The 18,773-nt window shown below is 39.0% G+C and overlaps 1 protein-coding gene across 1 annotated transcript in view; it reads right to left on the bottom strand.

The window, feature by feature from the left end:
• Nucleotides 1-18,773, bottom strand: part of TUB (TUB bipartite transcription factor) — a 75,736-nt gene that overhangs the window by 40,026 nt on the left and 16,937 nt on the right. The window contains 2 exon segments of the mRNA XM_037402031.1: nucleotides 3,130-3,292; nucleotides 4,716-4,767. Of these exon segments, the coding sequence (XP_037257928.1) occupies nucleotides 3,130-3,292; nucleotides 4,716-4,767 (215 nt within the window).

The following is an 18,773-nucleotide window of genomic DNA, read 5'->3' as shown; positions in this document are numbered from 1 at the left end:
CATTTCCCCTTGGCTCCAAACTAGATGAAGCAAAATACATGTGCAGCCAGAGGGCTAGTAGCAACTCCCTGCAGAGGTTCAAAAGCAGCCAAGGGCTCCTTTATATGGAAAAACTTATGATCAGCTTAACTAGCAAAATATGCTGTTCCACTGTATCTACCTACAAACAGCTCACCAGGCCAATGTTCTATATCAGAACAAAAGTGACTGACTTTCTACTCCACACTGATAATTATTCAGGAATGAAATGCATTTTTATTCCAGAGACGAGTTGCCCATCAGGGAACCACTGCAGCACATACAACTGCATCAGAATAAGCTATGGCAGCGTATGAAAGAAAATTTCCCAATGCAGAAAGCCTAATATCTCAGAATTGCTGAGATGTTATCTCTGACCTACTTTGCCCAAAATACCATAGAGATATCTCCACACAGGCATCCAATTATTTGTTGAAATCAACAAGTACTTTTGTGCTACACAGAATTAGTACAAGCTAAAAAAAGAGAGTAGAAGAGGATAGGTGGAAATAAGTGTTCTTTTTGTAGCATTTGCAGTACAGGAATTGATTTCACAAACATGCTCATCCAAGCAATGTAGTTCATTCAGCAGACCGTCAACTCCCATCAAAGAGTCATTCTTAACTTAAAATCAGCATGCCCATAACAGAAACAAATGAACGGAAAAGCGCAAAATAGTTCTTTAGAAACAGCCCAGCTGTCTCATGCATCCGACGCTGCCACATACAAATGTTTTCATTGAAGGGGAAAAAAGTGCCAACCCTGAAGCTGAATACCATAGTTGAAAATGGCCATCAAAACTGAACTATGTACCATGCAAACAGTGTAACCGAAGACACTAAGCACATTCCCAGAGAAGACCACACCAAAAAAGGACGCTTCTGGAGTTCTTACAATATTTTCAAAAGCACTGTTCCTAACAAAGGATTTTACAAGGCAATCAAACACTTTGCTAGGTAATTCAATTCTTCTAAATCAGCTTTTGCTAACTGCACGGTTTATTTCAAGGACAGCTGTCCCCAGGGATTAACAAACCCCAGAGTGAATATGAGAAACATTAGTATATTTTTTTTGCTTCTCTGAAACCTTGTGAAATATTGAAAGGGTTTGAGAGACAAATTTAGAACAAACTGATTTAAGGAAAATAAATTAGTAAGTATTCCAGTAAATGGTGTGGTCTGAATATTACAGGAAGGGTCACTTTTACCTTAAGAGCACAGTTAACCTCACTTCAATCCGAAAGTCCACTCTGGTGCAAACTGTTGCAAAATTAGTGCAGATATGAGATTTGCTACCATTTATGGGACAATAATGTCTGTTTCTCTGATCTCTGAAAATTAAAACTTTGTTCAACTGACAATACAGAAGCTTTAGCATATGACGGCACCTCTGTACCATAAGACACTATTTCTTAAAGCAGTTCTTGTACCTTCAATAAGCTACTGAGTGAAAGAGGAAAGAGAAATTTTCTGTTTTCTCCGATTAAAAAGTAAAGAAACAAAACAAAAATTCTGCATTAAATTAAATTCTTAGGTCAGACTAGAAAGAAATTTAGTTTCCTCTTTAAAATCTTCTTCCCAGGCCCTAAGAAATAGACACTAAAGAGAGAGAAATATTACTAATGCTTTTAATATTTATTCAAAAAACATAATTAAAATAATAGTAAGAGAAAAAATAATTCTCCATTTGAAATCACTTATGATAGCCTATCTGCTTGCAGAAGCAAGATTAAAAAGGTCCATTATTAATGAAACCTTAACATTTAATCAATGCAATTTCCAGTTTCTAAAAATAAATCCTGTAGGTGTAACCACACCAAAAAGTTTCACCAGTTGCAAACCAGGGGTAGAGACCCTGAAACCTGCACTTCTCGCAGCGTGATCAGTTAGTCTAGTGAATACCTGCCGTCTCCTTGTTGAAAGACGTGACCACCAACTGAAAATGAAATGGTATAGCATGTGCAGTATACTTGATAGAGTTCTGAACTGAATGATGCATTAAGTCTTCGTTTGTTTGTTTAAGAGCAGGATACTGGTTAGTTTGGTGTTTTTTTCCAGAGGTAGATTCACAAAGGCTTCTTAGGTTTTGGGTTTTAGACATTAAACCTTAAGTACTCTGCCACCTAGTAGCACTCCCAACCTGAAAAGAGCCAACTGCATTCCCAGTACCAGTAGATTTCAGCTCGTTCCACATACTCATCACTACTGAGGGAAGGAAGACTTTTGCTATTGAGGCTTATGAATCCCTTATGACTCAAACCCAACAATCTGCAGAACAAGAAAGTTTAAAAATTACTGTTCTAGCTCTTGCATGTGTTAGCAACCTGAAATGAGATCTACAAGAGATAAAACGTTGAACAAGGGTTACCCAAGCTCCCTCTAGGAAATCCTGAGGAAAAGTATGCATTACCCTCATTAGGGGCCAACAAGCATGGCCCATGTGAGCACAGAACTAAATAACTACTGGTTTCCTTAGGATTTATGTCTGATGATTAAATTCTTTGAAGTCTAACAATAAATGAAACAGCATTAATTTTTTTTCCCCTATGGCTGTGAGACCTGAAGTGTCTCTGTCCCTTCTGGATTCTCTAATCTTTAATAAGAAAGCACAGGCTATATTGTACAAGCTTGAAATGTTCTTCTCTACCTACCCACCTATTTTAATGAACCTTGCAGAAACACAGTATCTTTGAAATTATTATATTCAAACTTAGCTGAAATTAGTTAACAAGTTTCAAATTTATCACTAACACTGTGTAGGCTTAAGCAAATTTACGTGCAGAGGAATACACAGAGTGGAACACATAAGCTTTACTTCAGGAGAAACCAAGACTGAAGACACTTAAATATTCATGGCAACAGGGACAAGCCACTCTCTCTTCCCCACAGCAGTGAAATGGCAGATGGCAGCTATTTACCTTGCTCCCTCCTGTTAGGCTTGCATTGCAAGTTCTGATGTTTTTATCCCCAAACACAAGTGAAGGATATTAATTATCTACTAAAAAAAAATCCAGAAAAAAACACCTTTGCTCCCGTTAGCATAAATTCAACAAGAAGAGCATCATACTATGACTTGCAGTAAACATATATGCAAGAGATAATATTCGTATACCATGATATATGATGCTGCTGTTGCTGTTAAGATACGATTCAACCAACGGTGCTTGTTCTTCCGAATGTTTCATTCTGCGCGTTCTTGGGCGACTGTCCACATTGGACTGAACCATTAATGGGTCCTGGCGCTTTTTTTTCTGCTTCTGTTCTAGCAGTGCTCGCTGAGGAAAATACAAAGAAAAGCATCCGTTACTGGACTCCAAACAGTAGCAACCTATGAAGAAACACAATGGATATCTTTATACCTTCTCCAATTTTCCAGTGGCAACAGTTGGCAAGTGGGATATTGGGATATCAGGTTATATGAAATCTTTCCAAAAAACCACAACCAGCTCACTGCTAAAACATCTTCTGCTGAAAACAGCAAATAATTAGAATAGATCTTTCTAAGCAGTCTACCAGCTGTCAGAGCTTGCTTGGAAATAACCGTTGGGAAAACAGTGTGAGTACTGGCTGTGAAGCAATGGGAGGGTAAGCAAGGGCATCAGGCAGAGATGCCAATTTAAGTTTCTGTAAATTAAAAGCAGGTAATCTGCAAAATAGAATCAAGCGATAATGCTCGACATTAACCTAATTTAACAACTATACAAGATGAACTTTAATTAAACACTTGAATTTCTCAGCTAGACCTGCTGAAAACCAAAACCTTCAGCATCCAATGACACCATAGGCATCTCTCTCTTTGATCCCTCTTCCACAACTTCAAGCAACTAAACTGTTAATTTTATTTATCCATTACTTTACCATTTCCCTCCTCCTGTACAGTGATTTTGTGCTTCTGGAAAACAGATGCACTAAAACTGAAGAATAAAAATGGAGAGTGGACTCTCATCTCCATAAATTGTGTGAAACACCTCAACATGACTTCAAAGCAATCCGAATCTAGTACAGGATTACATCATAAATTAAAAGTATTTGAATTTGAAAATGAGATGCTGCTAGACATGCAAGCTGATAAAACAATGGGAAAAGAAATTTATAGAAAAACATAAAATTAAACTCACGAAGTTTAACTATAAACATAACAAAGTCTTGTGAAAAGGGGACCACAGAAAAATCAAAGGAAAAGTGGAAACCTCAAACCCCATTAGAACATGGTGGCAGCGTTCCCTAAGGTTTCATGGAAGAGATTCTGAATCACTTTTTCTTGTACAAGTCATGTTGGAATACAGTAACAAGTATTTTACAACCACAACGGCTAAATCGATGGAACAACAACAACAACAACAAAACAACAAAAAACGCCAAACAACTAAAAACACTGTGGTAAACCTCTGTTGGCTGGCATGTCTGGCAGAACCACCTGTCCTTTCTGGTCCATCAAAGGAGTAATAAAAACTGTGTAAATCAGCTTAAAACAAGTCCAAGGCAAAGCAAGTGAGTTATCACTCAAACCACAGTCACTAACTAAAATTTTAATGGAAGTTAGACTTCTAAGCAAGCTGTAACCTTCACAGATCTCTCTTTTGCATTCCCTAATCAAAGGATGCAATTTTCTATCAATTACCAGATACATGTGTCAGTGATTTTGTTATGCCAAGATCTAGACTTCAGAGAGCAAGAAGGCTCCCTCCAAAATCTTACCTGCCTGTCAAGCTTCTGCTGACGCAGGCTGCTCCCCTCATCATCCAGAACACTGCAAAGACAAAGAATAATTAATTGGAACAAATTTATCACTCAAAACACCACTTAACAGCAGTCACTGGAAGAAACTGTTGCAGAAGTTATACATATAGAACTCCCGCTATGTTCCATAGAAGTTTGCCTGCCCTAACCTGCAAAAGTTGGCACAAGAGTATTAAATGCACTGCATGAAAAACTGAAAAATTGTGGTTCACATAAACGTCAACAAAAATATATGTATTATTCAGCCAGTTCACAAAGAAATGCAAAATCCAGTCTACAGCTTGTTTTCTTCTCTATCTTCGAATGCAAAATGTCAACATACACAGCAATGGGGTTTGATTGAAAATTTGCATATAAAACATATAAAAAGTGAGTGTAAAAGAGCTGCTTAGCCACTCAGCAGTATTTAAAATTACGTTAGGAAAATTAACTGTCTAATCTTTCACACACTGAAAACCAGAATTTATTCCTAAATATCTGAAAAGTCACGCTCATTGCCATGCACTCCAACTTTTAGAGACTGGCAAGACAAACAGTATTGCTCACTGCCATATTTCTTTCTGCTAATTGTTGCTAGCTGAAAGATTAGCTCCTGTGCATGCAATCATTTTCATTAATTAGAAGTTAAAAACTAATGGCATTGAAATCAGAAAATTATTTTTGTGAAGTACTTTATCAAATTACTGACTACGTTTTATTTTTTCTGGAGAACAAAGGTCTCTATTGTAAGAACATTATGGTTAAACAATGACTACAGATAATGAAATCTTTTAAACTGTAATATGTCATCTACAAGGAAAACAGTGCTATAGAACAAAAAAACCAGCCTCTTACAAGTAGAATTCATTTTCTCTTACAACATATTTTTGTAAAAGATTAGCTCTCCTTTTTTTATAATCGCTCTTAACAATCAAAAAGAAAGAAAAAAAAAAAAGAAAAAAAAGAAACCAGGACAAATGAACCTGGATTCTGACCTACATACAACCCAACTGTATTGCAATAGAAATTTCATAAAAAACGTGACTTCCCATGTATTAATATATACTCTTTAGAAGACAGTAACATTATAATACAGTTAGGTATGACATCTAATAAAGGCATGCAGAACACCACCTTTCCAATGCCAGCATTATCAAAGACCTATAATTAAGCATTACTGGTGGCATCACCCTTTTAAAATTTATACACAGGTTATATGTCACAAAAGGCTGATATTCCACAGAAGGAAACTATTCTGTACAAGTACGCTGGATACAAAATTAATCTCTTGTAGAGGTAATGCATTACTCATAGCCCACAAAAAAATTAAAGAAATAAACCCTCACAGTAACAAAAAATATTCTGCTTTACACTAAGCATTCTTCAATTGATAAATTACAGAAACAAGTTATAAAAAGAAGACACATTCCTCCTCTGTAAACAATATCAGGGGTTTTTTTTCAAGAGAGCTTCACTACAACTGCATTACATATTAGCTGGCCTGCTATAAAGTAAAACAACCCTAACTGATATCTGTGGCCAAATGATTGAGTAAAAGATGCCTAAACATAAAGTTGCAGGCTTAATGGCCTGAACAAATCCTCCTCATTTAAGACAATGCTTGAAAAAAGCCAAAACCATGTAATGATCCCAATACAGACCACAAGAACGGCAGGGGCAGCAATGCATATACAGCTGTAATACCCAAAGGTCAAGAGCCAATATAACTCCAATCCACCAGTCATTTGCTGAGCTAAGGAGAAAACTCTGATCTCTTCTCTCATCTTCTGCTTTATAAATCAGACTATGCTTACTCCCCTCACACATATTAAATAAGCTACAAACACACTTCTCAGACATTCCCATAAACCAGAAGTTCAGTAATTAGTTTTAGGTGAATTTAATGTTTTTCAGTATTATGCTAGACTGGCTATAATTCACAACCAAGGTGTCCAAGCACACCGGATGATTCTCACATACCCTGCTTTCCCATCACACCATATCCTGGCATAAAACCCTGCACGGAACAAGGGAGCAGGCAAACACTCTCTGTCAGGTTCCAAACCTTAACTGTGACTCCCTGGTAAACCACAACAAGCTAAATTCAGGTTCAGGTAAAAAAGCATAGCTCCCTCAGGTCTCTTTATTCCCAACCCTACCATAGTAAAGGTGGCAATTTCAGTGACACCACAGCAAACACCAGGAAGAGGAAGGGTGTGATTTGCATTGATTCACCACTCCATGAATGCAAAGCAACTATCAGACACACCAGAGGACTACCAAAAACATGAAACTCCATTCAAAAAGTATGGATGCTGTAATGCTAGAACACCTCTCCATATTGTCCTTCTACTGCAAGACGTCGCTTTTAAAGCCTCTGAATATATGAATCAGAGCTGACACCAAGAGCAGCATGCCTTGAAAACCAGCTGACAAGCTCGTCTGGAACTTCCAGGTCCTTCATTCTCTCCGTATTTTATAAAGTTCTGAGTAGTTTTCCACAATCCTGTTGTAAATATGCAATAACTACAAGCCTTGCACTCCAACTTTCTTCACCGACACCGAAGTTCAGCAGAACACAGTTACTTCAACAATTACCTCCCTCTCCAGATTACTTGACTTGTACAACAATGCCTTACTCCCAGCAGCCAGCTGCACCGCTCTCCTGAATCCTTCCCACTGTAAAAAAGGCCTCATTACCACCAACTCTGTTTCATCAGTTACTTGATGCCAGTATCACTGAAAAGCTGCAGTTCTGTCCTTTCTTGATGCCTAAATAATGGTTATGGAAGTGCAAATAAAAAGAGGATCCAATTTCGCCTATATATTCTTCTGCTGTAACAGCAGACCACTCCACTTGGAGACTCTGTACTTTGTTAATATTTTCTACAGAACCAGTGGTCCCTAGAGTTGCTGATTAGCAGCCAGTATTTCACATTTCCTAATTTTCAATGGAAGAACTCTCCTGAGACTGGGTGACTCCCAAATTTGCCATTAAGAGACACCAAAGTTTTAAGAAATGCATACATACATAAAACAAGCTCCGTTTCTTCACCAATTCCATCAGGCCCTCACTCTTGCTGCCTTGAGAAACACCTGCATTGGACTCTAAGTGTGTAACCACCACTGACCCTTTTTCTTAAATTTCAGTGAAGCCCTGCAGAAAGATTTAGCAGATGATCTTGCTGCAGCATCTGGCAGTTCATGCACTCTGACAGATGCTTCAGGGTCCAAGAGCTGAAATCCAGAGAACCTACACTTTTCAGAAAACACAAAAGTCTAGGAGCAGAAGCTCTGCCTTTGCCTTTCCTGGTCTTTGAAAATAACAAAAATCAATTCCTCTTCCCTCTGGGAGACTTGTGCATTTGGCAAGGACCCAGCCTACCCTGCCCAGTTTCAGAACTGGCCATGCTTTTGTTGCTCAGTGGTCCAAATAACTGGGAGGGTCAGAAACTAAAGGCCCAGTACAGTGGAAACTACAGGTGCAACATCGCAGGACCACCACAGGAAATAACCTCATGGAGAGCAAAGCTGTTAGAACAATTCTGCCTACATGTTTGATGTGATGCTAGAAAATCCCAGCAGCAGCATGAAACTCAGTCAGTCTTAATAGAGAAATGTAACTTCATAATTAATGAAAATTGAATTATTGATGAGAATGCATACATATTAGCAATCTGCTGAGCATGCTGAAGTATCCTGAAGATCCAGTAAGGTTCATTTTTACTCCTATTTGATCAAGTATAATGTACCCACCTGGCATCTTGGCTATGGCTTTGAGCCATTTAAAACAAAAAGCAATTTTACACTATATATAATATTGTAAACAGTGCTTCAGGTCTGCAATAACAGTCTAGGCCAAATTCAGTTAACAAGTCAGAGCTTGTATGTATTTCCTTGCAGATAATTATCCAGGGAAGAGCCATCCATCTATACACAACACAAGCAACCTATTAGAGCTTACTGGATGTTGGGCTTAAGAAGCCAAGCCTATAGCTATATAGCGTACAGATTCATATTAGCAGTCTGCACCATGGCTCCATAAAGACTCAAATATTAAATTTTGATAACATTATTTTAAAGTTTTAAACATGACGTTTGATTCAAATATCCCCACCTCCTATTTTCTAAAGGGAAATATGTTAAATGAACAATCACCTTTTTGTTGAAGTATTACTTTTCATATCACCTTTTTAAGATACCAAATCTATTTTACAGATACAGTTTCAACATTAAATTCAATTTACAAAAAAATAGCCAGGCTTTCTATGCTGCTACACGCGATAAAGAAGACAAAAATACAAGCAATAATTTTAGTATTCTAAGCACTTCATAATCTGTATTCCTTAAAAATCATTTTAAGAGAAACCCAAGACCAAGCAGGTTTCAAGGATGAAGCTGCATGATTACATGGAGCTTCATAACTTACTTCTGAGATGAAGGCAGAAGATGCTGTAAATCAACATCTTGCGAAACTCTACTGTATTTCCACATGGATCTAAGTAAAATTGGAAAAGCCTAATTCAAATAACACATTTCACAGCAAGTACTTCACCTTTACTCTTTGAACATGCAAACTGCTTACATTTCAGTAAGCCATTGCAGGGGTAAAAATTAAGAAGAAACGTTTTCAATCAGAATGTGCAAGGTACATGTAGTCACAGATTTAATTAAGTGTTTTTTTTAAAGGAAAAGTCTAACACAGTAAAACAGCTCTTTCGTTTCTGCCAACAAACGAGGCAATGCTTTTGTCCTTCCTGACAATGCTTCATAAAATAACATTTTCCATTTTAATAACTTTTTAACCAAGACAGAGGTCCAAAATCGTATCTATCACATCTCTGCAGCCCAGCACTAATTGCAGTGAGAAGTGTTGCTGAGCAAACAAGCAGACACATACTACCACTAAACTTTCATATGCTGTTTAGAAGTGTCACCCTTGCATTTTCTCTTTCTGCTGCTTCATGATAATACATTACTAACAGTAGCACCCAAAACCTCTATGTGAAATCAGGGACCTTTGCACAAGCAAAATGAATGCACGTAAGTTAGGGAAAATTCCTGAAACAAACAGTTCACATTATAAAAAGGTGAAGAATTTGCTTTTAAAAATAATACTACCCCCATTTACAACACTAAACCAGAAACAATGGAAAAGCAGAGGAAGTATTTTCATCTTGAGTTTCTTCTGCCATTATTGTCAACTACAGTTCAGAAATAATGGATGATCAAGCCAGATAACAATAAAATAAATAAATAAAAATAGACCACACAAGACTAATCTTCAAGATCACTCAGATCTTTTCCAAGCACTCTTGCTGTTAAGAAAGCTGGTATGTTGCTGTGTCAAGAGAAACAGATTATGGGATCTTTCAAAGCATGGCTGACTCAAAAGGGCAAGAATGGGTGTAATGTGCCATTTGCACATTAAAAAGTCCCTAAAAACATATGAAATAAAATTCCTGCAAAGAGATAGCACTTGGCTTATTGGATACCATCTGTCATATTCACCCAATTACACTCCTCTAAAATCTCTATACTTCCATAAGGTCTCTGTAGTTCCAATAAAACGCAACTGCTCTGGATAACGTTACTGTTAAGCCATTAGGAACAAGCTTTCCAGCAGCACTGTTGAAATGCTACTGTGAAAGCTCATTACCAGGGTCAGGGACCTGCAGGCTGAAGTCATGCTCCAGAGGGAATGGCACAGGTTCTTCAAATCAGTGAAATTCAATGTATTCTTAACCAGCAAAGCCAGCAAGCTCTATAAAGTGCCACGACCTGCAAAGCCCCCACATAAAATAAGGTCTGTTCCCCCATGTATGCCATATGTTGAGTTCACTAGAAGCCACTTGAGAGAACATTACTATATCAGACACACACCCTAATCAAAGACTTCTAAAAGAAACAAATTACTCTGAAAGACTGTGAGGGCTCCACTTAATGCTAGGAATCATCAAGGTTTTCTGATCCCAGAGCAGTTGCTCAGTCTTCTGATTTAGAGTAAAACCTGCAGCTATCTTTATGGTAAAATGAGTAACGTCTTTCCCAAGCCATCTAAACAAGCAGAAGTCTGGCTGTCCTCTTCATTAAAGAGCAGCCCAAGGACATTCAGTCTTAGCTTGCCCTTCTACTGCCAACAGCAGCAGCTCCTGTATTTCTCCCACGCCATGTTCATACAGCAGAGAGGGCAACAGCTTACCATTACCAGTGCGCCTATCAGTTACCACTGAACCGACCAGGAAAGTACAGACACCAGGAACTGCTGCAGAAATGAAGACTGCGTTTTTTTATGTAAAGCTTCAGATAAATAAAATTGTTTCACAGTGAATCTCACAGAGCAAATAAAAGCATGTCTGTCCAGGAATGCAGCACTGCTTCCCCTGCCCCTTAGAAAACCTAAAAGAGAGAAAAAAAGGATAAGGAAAAAAAGGCAGGAATACGAACACAAATACTTGATTCAGAATTATCAGCACCAAATCAGCCACAAAACACAAAAAGATGCAGAGGATCATACACTATGCCAATGATCTAAATGGCACTAAAAGTAATGCCTGCAGGGCAGATGGCTGAAAGCAGAGACTGAATTTGCAGTTGCACAAATAATTACAGAACCAAATGCTTTATTTTCTTTTCAAATCCTGGCTGGCAAACTAGCTTAAAAATCAGTAAATGAACAAGACCTTCCTGAATTGTTGGTCCTATTTGCTTCAGTAAGGTTTATCTAAATGACCACTGTACATTAAAATCTATGACACTCATGTCCGTCCAACAGTTCTGGCTTGGGGATTTAAAAAGAACAACAAAAAAACTTTTTACCACTCTATTTTCCAGAACATTATTAGTTAATATTTTTCTCTTCCATCCCTCTTCAGTCACATGATAAATATTTGCACCTCGGCAAGAGGTAACAACATCTTCATCAATGACCTGGAGGAGACAACTGAATGCACCCTTATCACATTTGCAGAGATGACAAGCTGGGGGGACCAGCCAATATACTCAGGGCACGGCTGCTGTCCAGAGGGACCCTGACAGGTCAGTAGGAGCCTTATGGAATTTAACAAGGACAAACGCAAAGCCCTGCACCTGGGAAGGAAGACTCCCCTGCAACAACACAGGCTGGGGACCATCTGGCCAAATAGGACCTGGATTCTTGATGGACAGCGAGCTGGACATGAGCCAGCAGTGTGCCCTGGCAGCAAAGGCAGCCAACAGTGCCCTGGGCTGTACCAATAAGAACTTGGCCACTGGACCAAGGGAAGTGATTAACATCCTTCCTGTTCTCTTCACTTGTGAGAACCCATACAGAAAATTGCATCCAGTTTTGAGCACCCTGGTACAAGAAAGATGATCAACTGGAGCATCCCAAAGGAGGGCAGAGGTCTGGGCACTGGGATGGAGCACTTGTCCTGTGAGGAGAGGTTGAGGAAGCTGGTCTTGTTCAGCCTGGAAAAGGGATGGCTTTGGAGAGGCCTAATCACAGCCTTCTAATACCAGGCAATCCAGAAACGTGCAGTCTCCATCCTTGGCATCTTCAACACCCAAATGAATAAAGCCCTGATCAACCTGGCCTGACCTCACAGCTGACTGTGCTGTGAGCAGGACATTGGACTGGAGAACTCCATAGGTCCCTTCCAGCCTCCAGAAGTCCCTTCCAGATTCTGTGAATAGCATCCTCCTTTTGGGTGTCACACAGAACTAAAACATCAGTGTCACAGCTGAGCTACAAGGCAGATTATACAAGCAGAATAACTGAAAGAAAACAACAGGAACACACGCTTTTTTTTTTTCTCTGAATTCCATGTAGGTAAGTGTTAAGCTAAACTCCAGCCAAATCCTGAGCATGACCACATAATTGTATTTTTGCTCTGTTTTAATTAGCACACTTCATCCAAATATATCTCCAATTGTTAGAACTTCAGGGGTATATGAAACAAAGAAAAATTGTAGAAATCAAGTCTTCTGAATGTTTCACTCAGAATAAGTTTAAAAACATAAATCACCAGTCAGATAACACATTGGAAGATGGGTGTATTACAGGATATATAGAACTAAGCACTTAAGAGCAAACAGTCCAACAGACTCTCAGTGTTCAAGGGAACAACACAAAACTCTACAGGTACTGTAGATATGCTTTGTATAGAATCACAGAATCATTTAGGCTGAAAAGACCTTTGAGATCATCAAGTCCAATCATTAACCCAGGACTGCCACGTCCACCACTAAACTACGTCCCTAAGCACCGCATCTATGCATTTTTTTAAAAACCTCCAGGGATGGCGAGGCCACCACCTCCCTGAGCACCCTCTATTAATGAGATCCAGCTTTGAGTTTAATCAGAAAACTGCTATTCACCTTCCAAGAACAAAACTGAGGTCACTGGGAAAAAGAAACGACAGTGTAGTATCTGAAATGTCTTGGCTGACAGCTTTCAGTGAGGATGCTAAGAAGCCAGGGAAAGATCTAATGAGAGGAAAAGCAAGTCTATTCCCTAAAGCACGTTGCATGTTTTAAATAACCTGAACTACAGGGCTGCCACTACTGCCCTGGAAAGATCAGTTTGAACTAATATTTGTACAGATTCATTCTCTGCAATTATACAGAGGTGAATAAGATAGCATACAACAGTAAATTGCAGGTAATGAAAATAACACCTAAGGGAAGAGCGGATGGCTGGGCTATTTCTTGCCCTCCCTCAATACACAAACTCGAAATGCAATTTTAGAAAGAAAGGCTATGTCTTAAAAGAGAAAGGTGAATTTAATAAACATGAATGCTGGAGCACAAACACACAATAGCCTTTGGCATTATGTAAGCTATGCTAAAATTGTATTTAAAGTAGATTGATGAGAAGTGCCTGAATAGGAATAAATTGGAAAGGTAAAAAAACCCCAACACAACAACCGTGACCTGGAGATACACTACCTGCAATGCAGATGGATCCAGATGACAAATGACATGACTTTCAGGAAGAGCATTTATTGAAAACGCCTCGCTGCCAGCCACAGGAAAAAAGATCCAGTCCTAACTAATAGTCAGTTTGCTTTCTCTTTAAGTATCAAAATTCGACCCATCTCAGTCATTAAAACACTAAAATCTATGCACAAACAAACCCAACCCACTGATGTACAAAACATCCAACCATAACAAACAGTAAATTAAACAAGCAGAAACTAGGGAGAAGTATTGTCTGGATAGGAGACTGCACTTACTGCAGAATAAGAGTTCTCCACCTGGGCCGTAGAGGACAGTGATGACTCTCCCATTCCACTACTGCTGCACTGGTAAAAGATGTCACCTAGAACAGACCTCTGCGATTCTTATACGGAACAGACTGTCAACCACTGTAATCAAGAGAAAACCTACAGAAGACTGCCGGCTCCTTTCCCTCCCTCTCTTATAATTGTTTTATGAAACATGGTTTTGCCCAGCTGGCAGCATACTGGACCTATTTTATATCAAACAGTGTAACCTTCCAAGACACCTGTAAAATGAGATTAACAAACAAGTCTTAACTCTTCTTAGAAACACTTTCGTGATGCAAGAATGAAGCATTACAGGTACAGTAACTAACCTAAACACAGTGCTGTATTTTAAAATAATAGTATAATTGTGAAGTGTTTAACAAACAAAACACTGATCCCAACGATATGGCCAATGCCACAGGTGTTCAGTGAGGCTTCTCCCTGCAGTAGGCATGTAAACACAGGCACAAATACACTGAAAGAGATGATATCTGAGGCAGTTCACTAATGCAGCAACTTATTAAAAGATCCCGCTGCCTACTTATGTGTTTAGGACAGGACAGGAAAAAGACACAGTGGTATTCATTGGGTTTTTAAAAGGAACAGTAAAATTAAGCTATCAATTTATTGAAAATGTGAAGGTGAAAGAGACAACCTCGTCTCCCTTAGCTGCTATAACAATCAAAACTGAAGAAAAATACAGTAAGAATTATAACTCTGATAGGAGATGTTAGTGAAGGGAAACAGCCAAGCTCCTTTTTCCTTTTTACAGGTGGTTTTACAGTTTCTGTGGAGTACAGTTTCTGAGGGAAGACATGTCATTTCATGATAAATACTAACCCTGAAACAAAATATTTTGTCACTTTCTTCCCCCTACGCATACTATCTTTATAATCCAATCTAGTATTCTTTTGCTGGAACTGAAGAAAGCGGATTTTTCATTTTGGTTTGAGTTCATTCTCTGTAGTTACCTTCTCTACAAGTAGCAAATTCTGACAATCCTGGACAACATTTTTGTTGGAAGAATGAGTTTGCCATATCCTGGTGCCTGAGTACATGACATGGATTTCAAGATGGGTAAAATGTTGATGGCTGGCAAAAGTAACAAATATCATTTGGCCTAGATTTTGAACCCAGTAAGGAAAAGTAAGTCAGTATTTCTAACAGCACTCTATGCAGATGAGGTATTCCATACAGTCTGACCTGTATACTTGAGCCCTGATCGAAAAAAATGTTAATTCAATCTCCTGAAAATGTTTCCACTAATTTCACATGGCATAAAAAGATGAGACGCTGTGCACAAACCCTTTCAAGTTGGGATTTTTAATGACAAAAACTCCTAGAGACAGAGAATTGTTTTCACAATTTGCACATACAGTGCCCGCACAAAAGACAATCTTTTTCTGATGGAGTCTTCCAATTATCAATATAATCTTAGAAAAGCATAGTAATAATAAGGTTGGGATGGTGACTTCCCCCCCACCCCCGCTTTTTTTTATGAGACAGAGGTATTCACTCCTTTCTAAAACGTGGTAATGTCTATAGTATTCAAAGATGATTGCAAAAGAACTTACACATTTTGCCTTTTCTGATTTATGAATTCCCCTTGTGAATAAACAACCAGAAGAACATTATTCTCCATTTCAGACCTAAGGCAATCTTTTTCCTTTGTCTCTGATGAGCAATCAAAGATGGGTAAGTGGAATCCACTCTCAAGACTTGCGAAGCAGCAGGAAAACTTTATAACATGGTCAGAGTTCTCTGCGGCTGTGAAGCAAAGAGCTCCTGAGAAGCAGTGGCAGGTAACCAACACGAGAGCTTTACTCACAGCAAGAATATTACTGACTGTCATTTGAAAGCTGGTCCCTCTAATTATCTCAGTCGGTCATTCTTCTGCGGGTTTAGGGCAAAGGCAAACATTGTGGCACCTGGATGGCATTGCACCAGTGATTCCTTCAGGGTACATTATCCAGTATGTAGGAAACCTCTTAAGGACTGATATTCATGCATGAAGGCTTCCCAATGCAGACATCAATGGGACCTGTGAGCCCATTCTATGTTCTTGGCCTCCACTCAAGATTTCTGCTCCCTGAAGAACTGGAGGGGGCTCTAGCCCACAATGCTGTGGTGGGCCACCACAACAGGCTTGTGCCAATGGCAGGACTGGTCAGAGAAAATAATTCCATTACATTGATCAGCTCCAGATTTTGAAAACTGACATCCTGAAACTCACACCTGCTCTAAAACAGAAAGCAAACCAAAAGCATACCAATTTTCTATAGAATAGATACACCTACAGAATTGAGCCCCTGATAACCCTGAGATCTTTAATCCTATGCCTGTCCACCTGCCTGACTGCCAAAATAAGCAGCATGGAAGACCCCAGAAGCTACAGAGTACTGACCAAGAAGCACAAGAGATGGGTCATGTATGATGGAAGCTGCTGAGGGGGTAGGCAGGCAAGCAACTGAAAAAAATCCCAAAGGAATTTTGCCCAATAAAACTTTTTCAGGATTAGGCTTTCTCCCTGAATAATTCTAAGGCAATAAATCAGCAAATTCTCGTGAAAGCTCTCCCCTCTCCAACACATATTAGTATGCAAAATAACCAGTTGATGAAGAATCACAGAACAGTCAGGGTTGGAAGGGACTGCTGGAGATCATGTAGTCCAACCCACTGCTAAAGCAGATAAAGCATCTACTATAGCAGATACTGTTACATCATCATAATTATTATTATTTTACATATTATCATAGAAAACTGTTGAAAACTGTTGAAACTACAGTACAGCCAACAAAGACTGTCACTCATTAGATTTCCTAAGTGTTTAAGGTTATTTAAGAAATCGTATTCCACAACTTTAGCCATCAGCTGAGAAAGCCAACTGTATGCTGGGCTGCATCAAAAGCACGGCCAGCAGGTTGAGAGAGGTGATTCTGCCCCTCTGCTCTCATGAGACCCCACCTGGAGTACTGCATCCAGCTCTGGGGTCCTCAGTACAAGGACATGGACCTGTTGGAGCAGGTGCAGAGAAGGGCCATGAAAATGATCACAGAGATGGAACACCTACAAGGACAGGCTGAGAGAGTTGGGGGTGTTCAGCCTGGAGAAGAGAAGGCTCCAAGGAGACCTTATTGTGGCCTTTCAATACTTAAAAGAGTCCTTCTAAGAAAGATGGGGACAGACTTTTTAATAAGGCCTGTAGCAATAGGACAGGGGAGTAATGATTTTAAACTGAAAGAGGGTAGATTCAGACTAGATATAAGGAAGAATGTTTTACAATGAGGGTGGTGAAAGACTGGAACAGGTTGCCCAGAGAGGCTGTAGATGCCGCATCCCTGGAAACATTTAAGGTCAGGCTGGAGTGGGCTCTGAGCAACCTGCTCTAGCTGAAGATGTCCCTGATTATTGCAGAGGGGTTGGACTAGATGACCTTTACAGGTCACTTCCAACCCAAACTATTCTATGTTACACCTTTCATGTTTCTCCATGGCAATTAACCCCCTTTCAAAGATACTACCAAGTCCAGGCACTGTGTTGGAAGAAGGCAGCATTGGAAAGGAGGAAAGAGAAGTCAGACTACTATCAGGCAAGGATCAGTCGCTCTAGCACAGAGTTTGTAAAATTATCTCTGTTATAATTTTTTCTCTATGGGTGGAGGAGAAAAGTATGCCTTATTATAAGGCGTATCAGCCTTTTTTTCCTTTTTGTTAAATTAGGTGATTTTCTCCACATCTGTGTGTAATTCCCAGTCCAGGAAGCTGAACTACCATGGCAAATTTCAGCCTGTGTCAGTTTCCAACTTTCTCTACTAAAAATAATTGCAGAGAGAAAATAAAAGGGAGGAGGAAAAAGCATAACAAGGAATAATGCTATATAGAATCTCATGTCATATGACATATTAGGAAAAGGAAAAAATACTGGGTTTTGACACATTTTAGGAAAAAACCTAACTCGTCCCATTAAACCCATATTTCTGTATTCTGACCATATTTTATTTAACCTCAAATATGCTAGCATGCATTTTTGTGTTTCAAATTGAGAAAAAAAATAGTCCTCTTAATAAATGCATTCACATTTACAATTAGAAGTATCACACTGAGCAACAGTCTTAACATTGCTACACAACATGCCTCTTTTTGTTGCATACAAAGGTACGCATAAATTTTAAACCTTGCATAAATTTGAATCATCTCTGATTTTCATCAATATTAACTGTGCTTACCAATTTGAATTTATATACCTAGTTTAGCATATCACCTTAAAGTACTTCAAATAAATTAGTCAAATTTAAAACAGATCAAATACTTATTATTGGAACTTTTTCTTTCCATTTTCGCTATTAATCATCAAAGTCCCAATCGTACTTCCTCTTGGCTGCCCTGTGACCACCTTTGTTACATCTGACAATCATGAGGCACCTTTTAGCTAAGTAAGTGTACTGAAGGAAATGATATTAGGAAGTACAGACAAGCCTGGCCTTTTCTTGTGCCTCAAGCAGGAAGATTTCAGCTATTGAAGTCTCCTATTTCTATCATCAAAATTCTGTTTACAAAACCACAATCCAAAACAATACCTGGCTATTCAGAAAACTCCAACAGTTAATAGAAACCGACCCTGCAGAGAGGAGAAAAACCAAAATGTGGGTGATCACAATATAACCATGGCTGGAACCTCACTAAAGCCCAATTTTGCTGGGAAAAGCAAGGATGCTCTGATTTGAGGGAAGCCAGCAGAGCAGAGCCCGCTAATATGGCAAAGGTTGTAATCTTTTGAATCCATTTCTGAT

The sequence above is a fragment of the Falco rusticolus genome, chromosome 10, assembly GCF_015220075.1.
Source record: "Falco rusticolus isolate bFalRus1 chromosome 10, bFalRus1.pri, whole genome shotgun sequence".
Classification (NCBI taxonomy): domain Eukaryota; kingdom Metazoa; phylum Chordata; class Aves; order Falconiformes; family Falconidae; genus Falco; species Falco rusticolus.
This window is presented reverse-complemented; position numbering and strand designations above follow the sequence as displayed.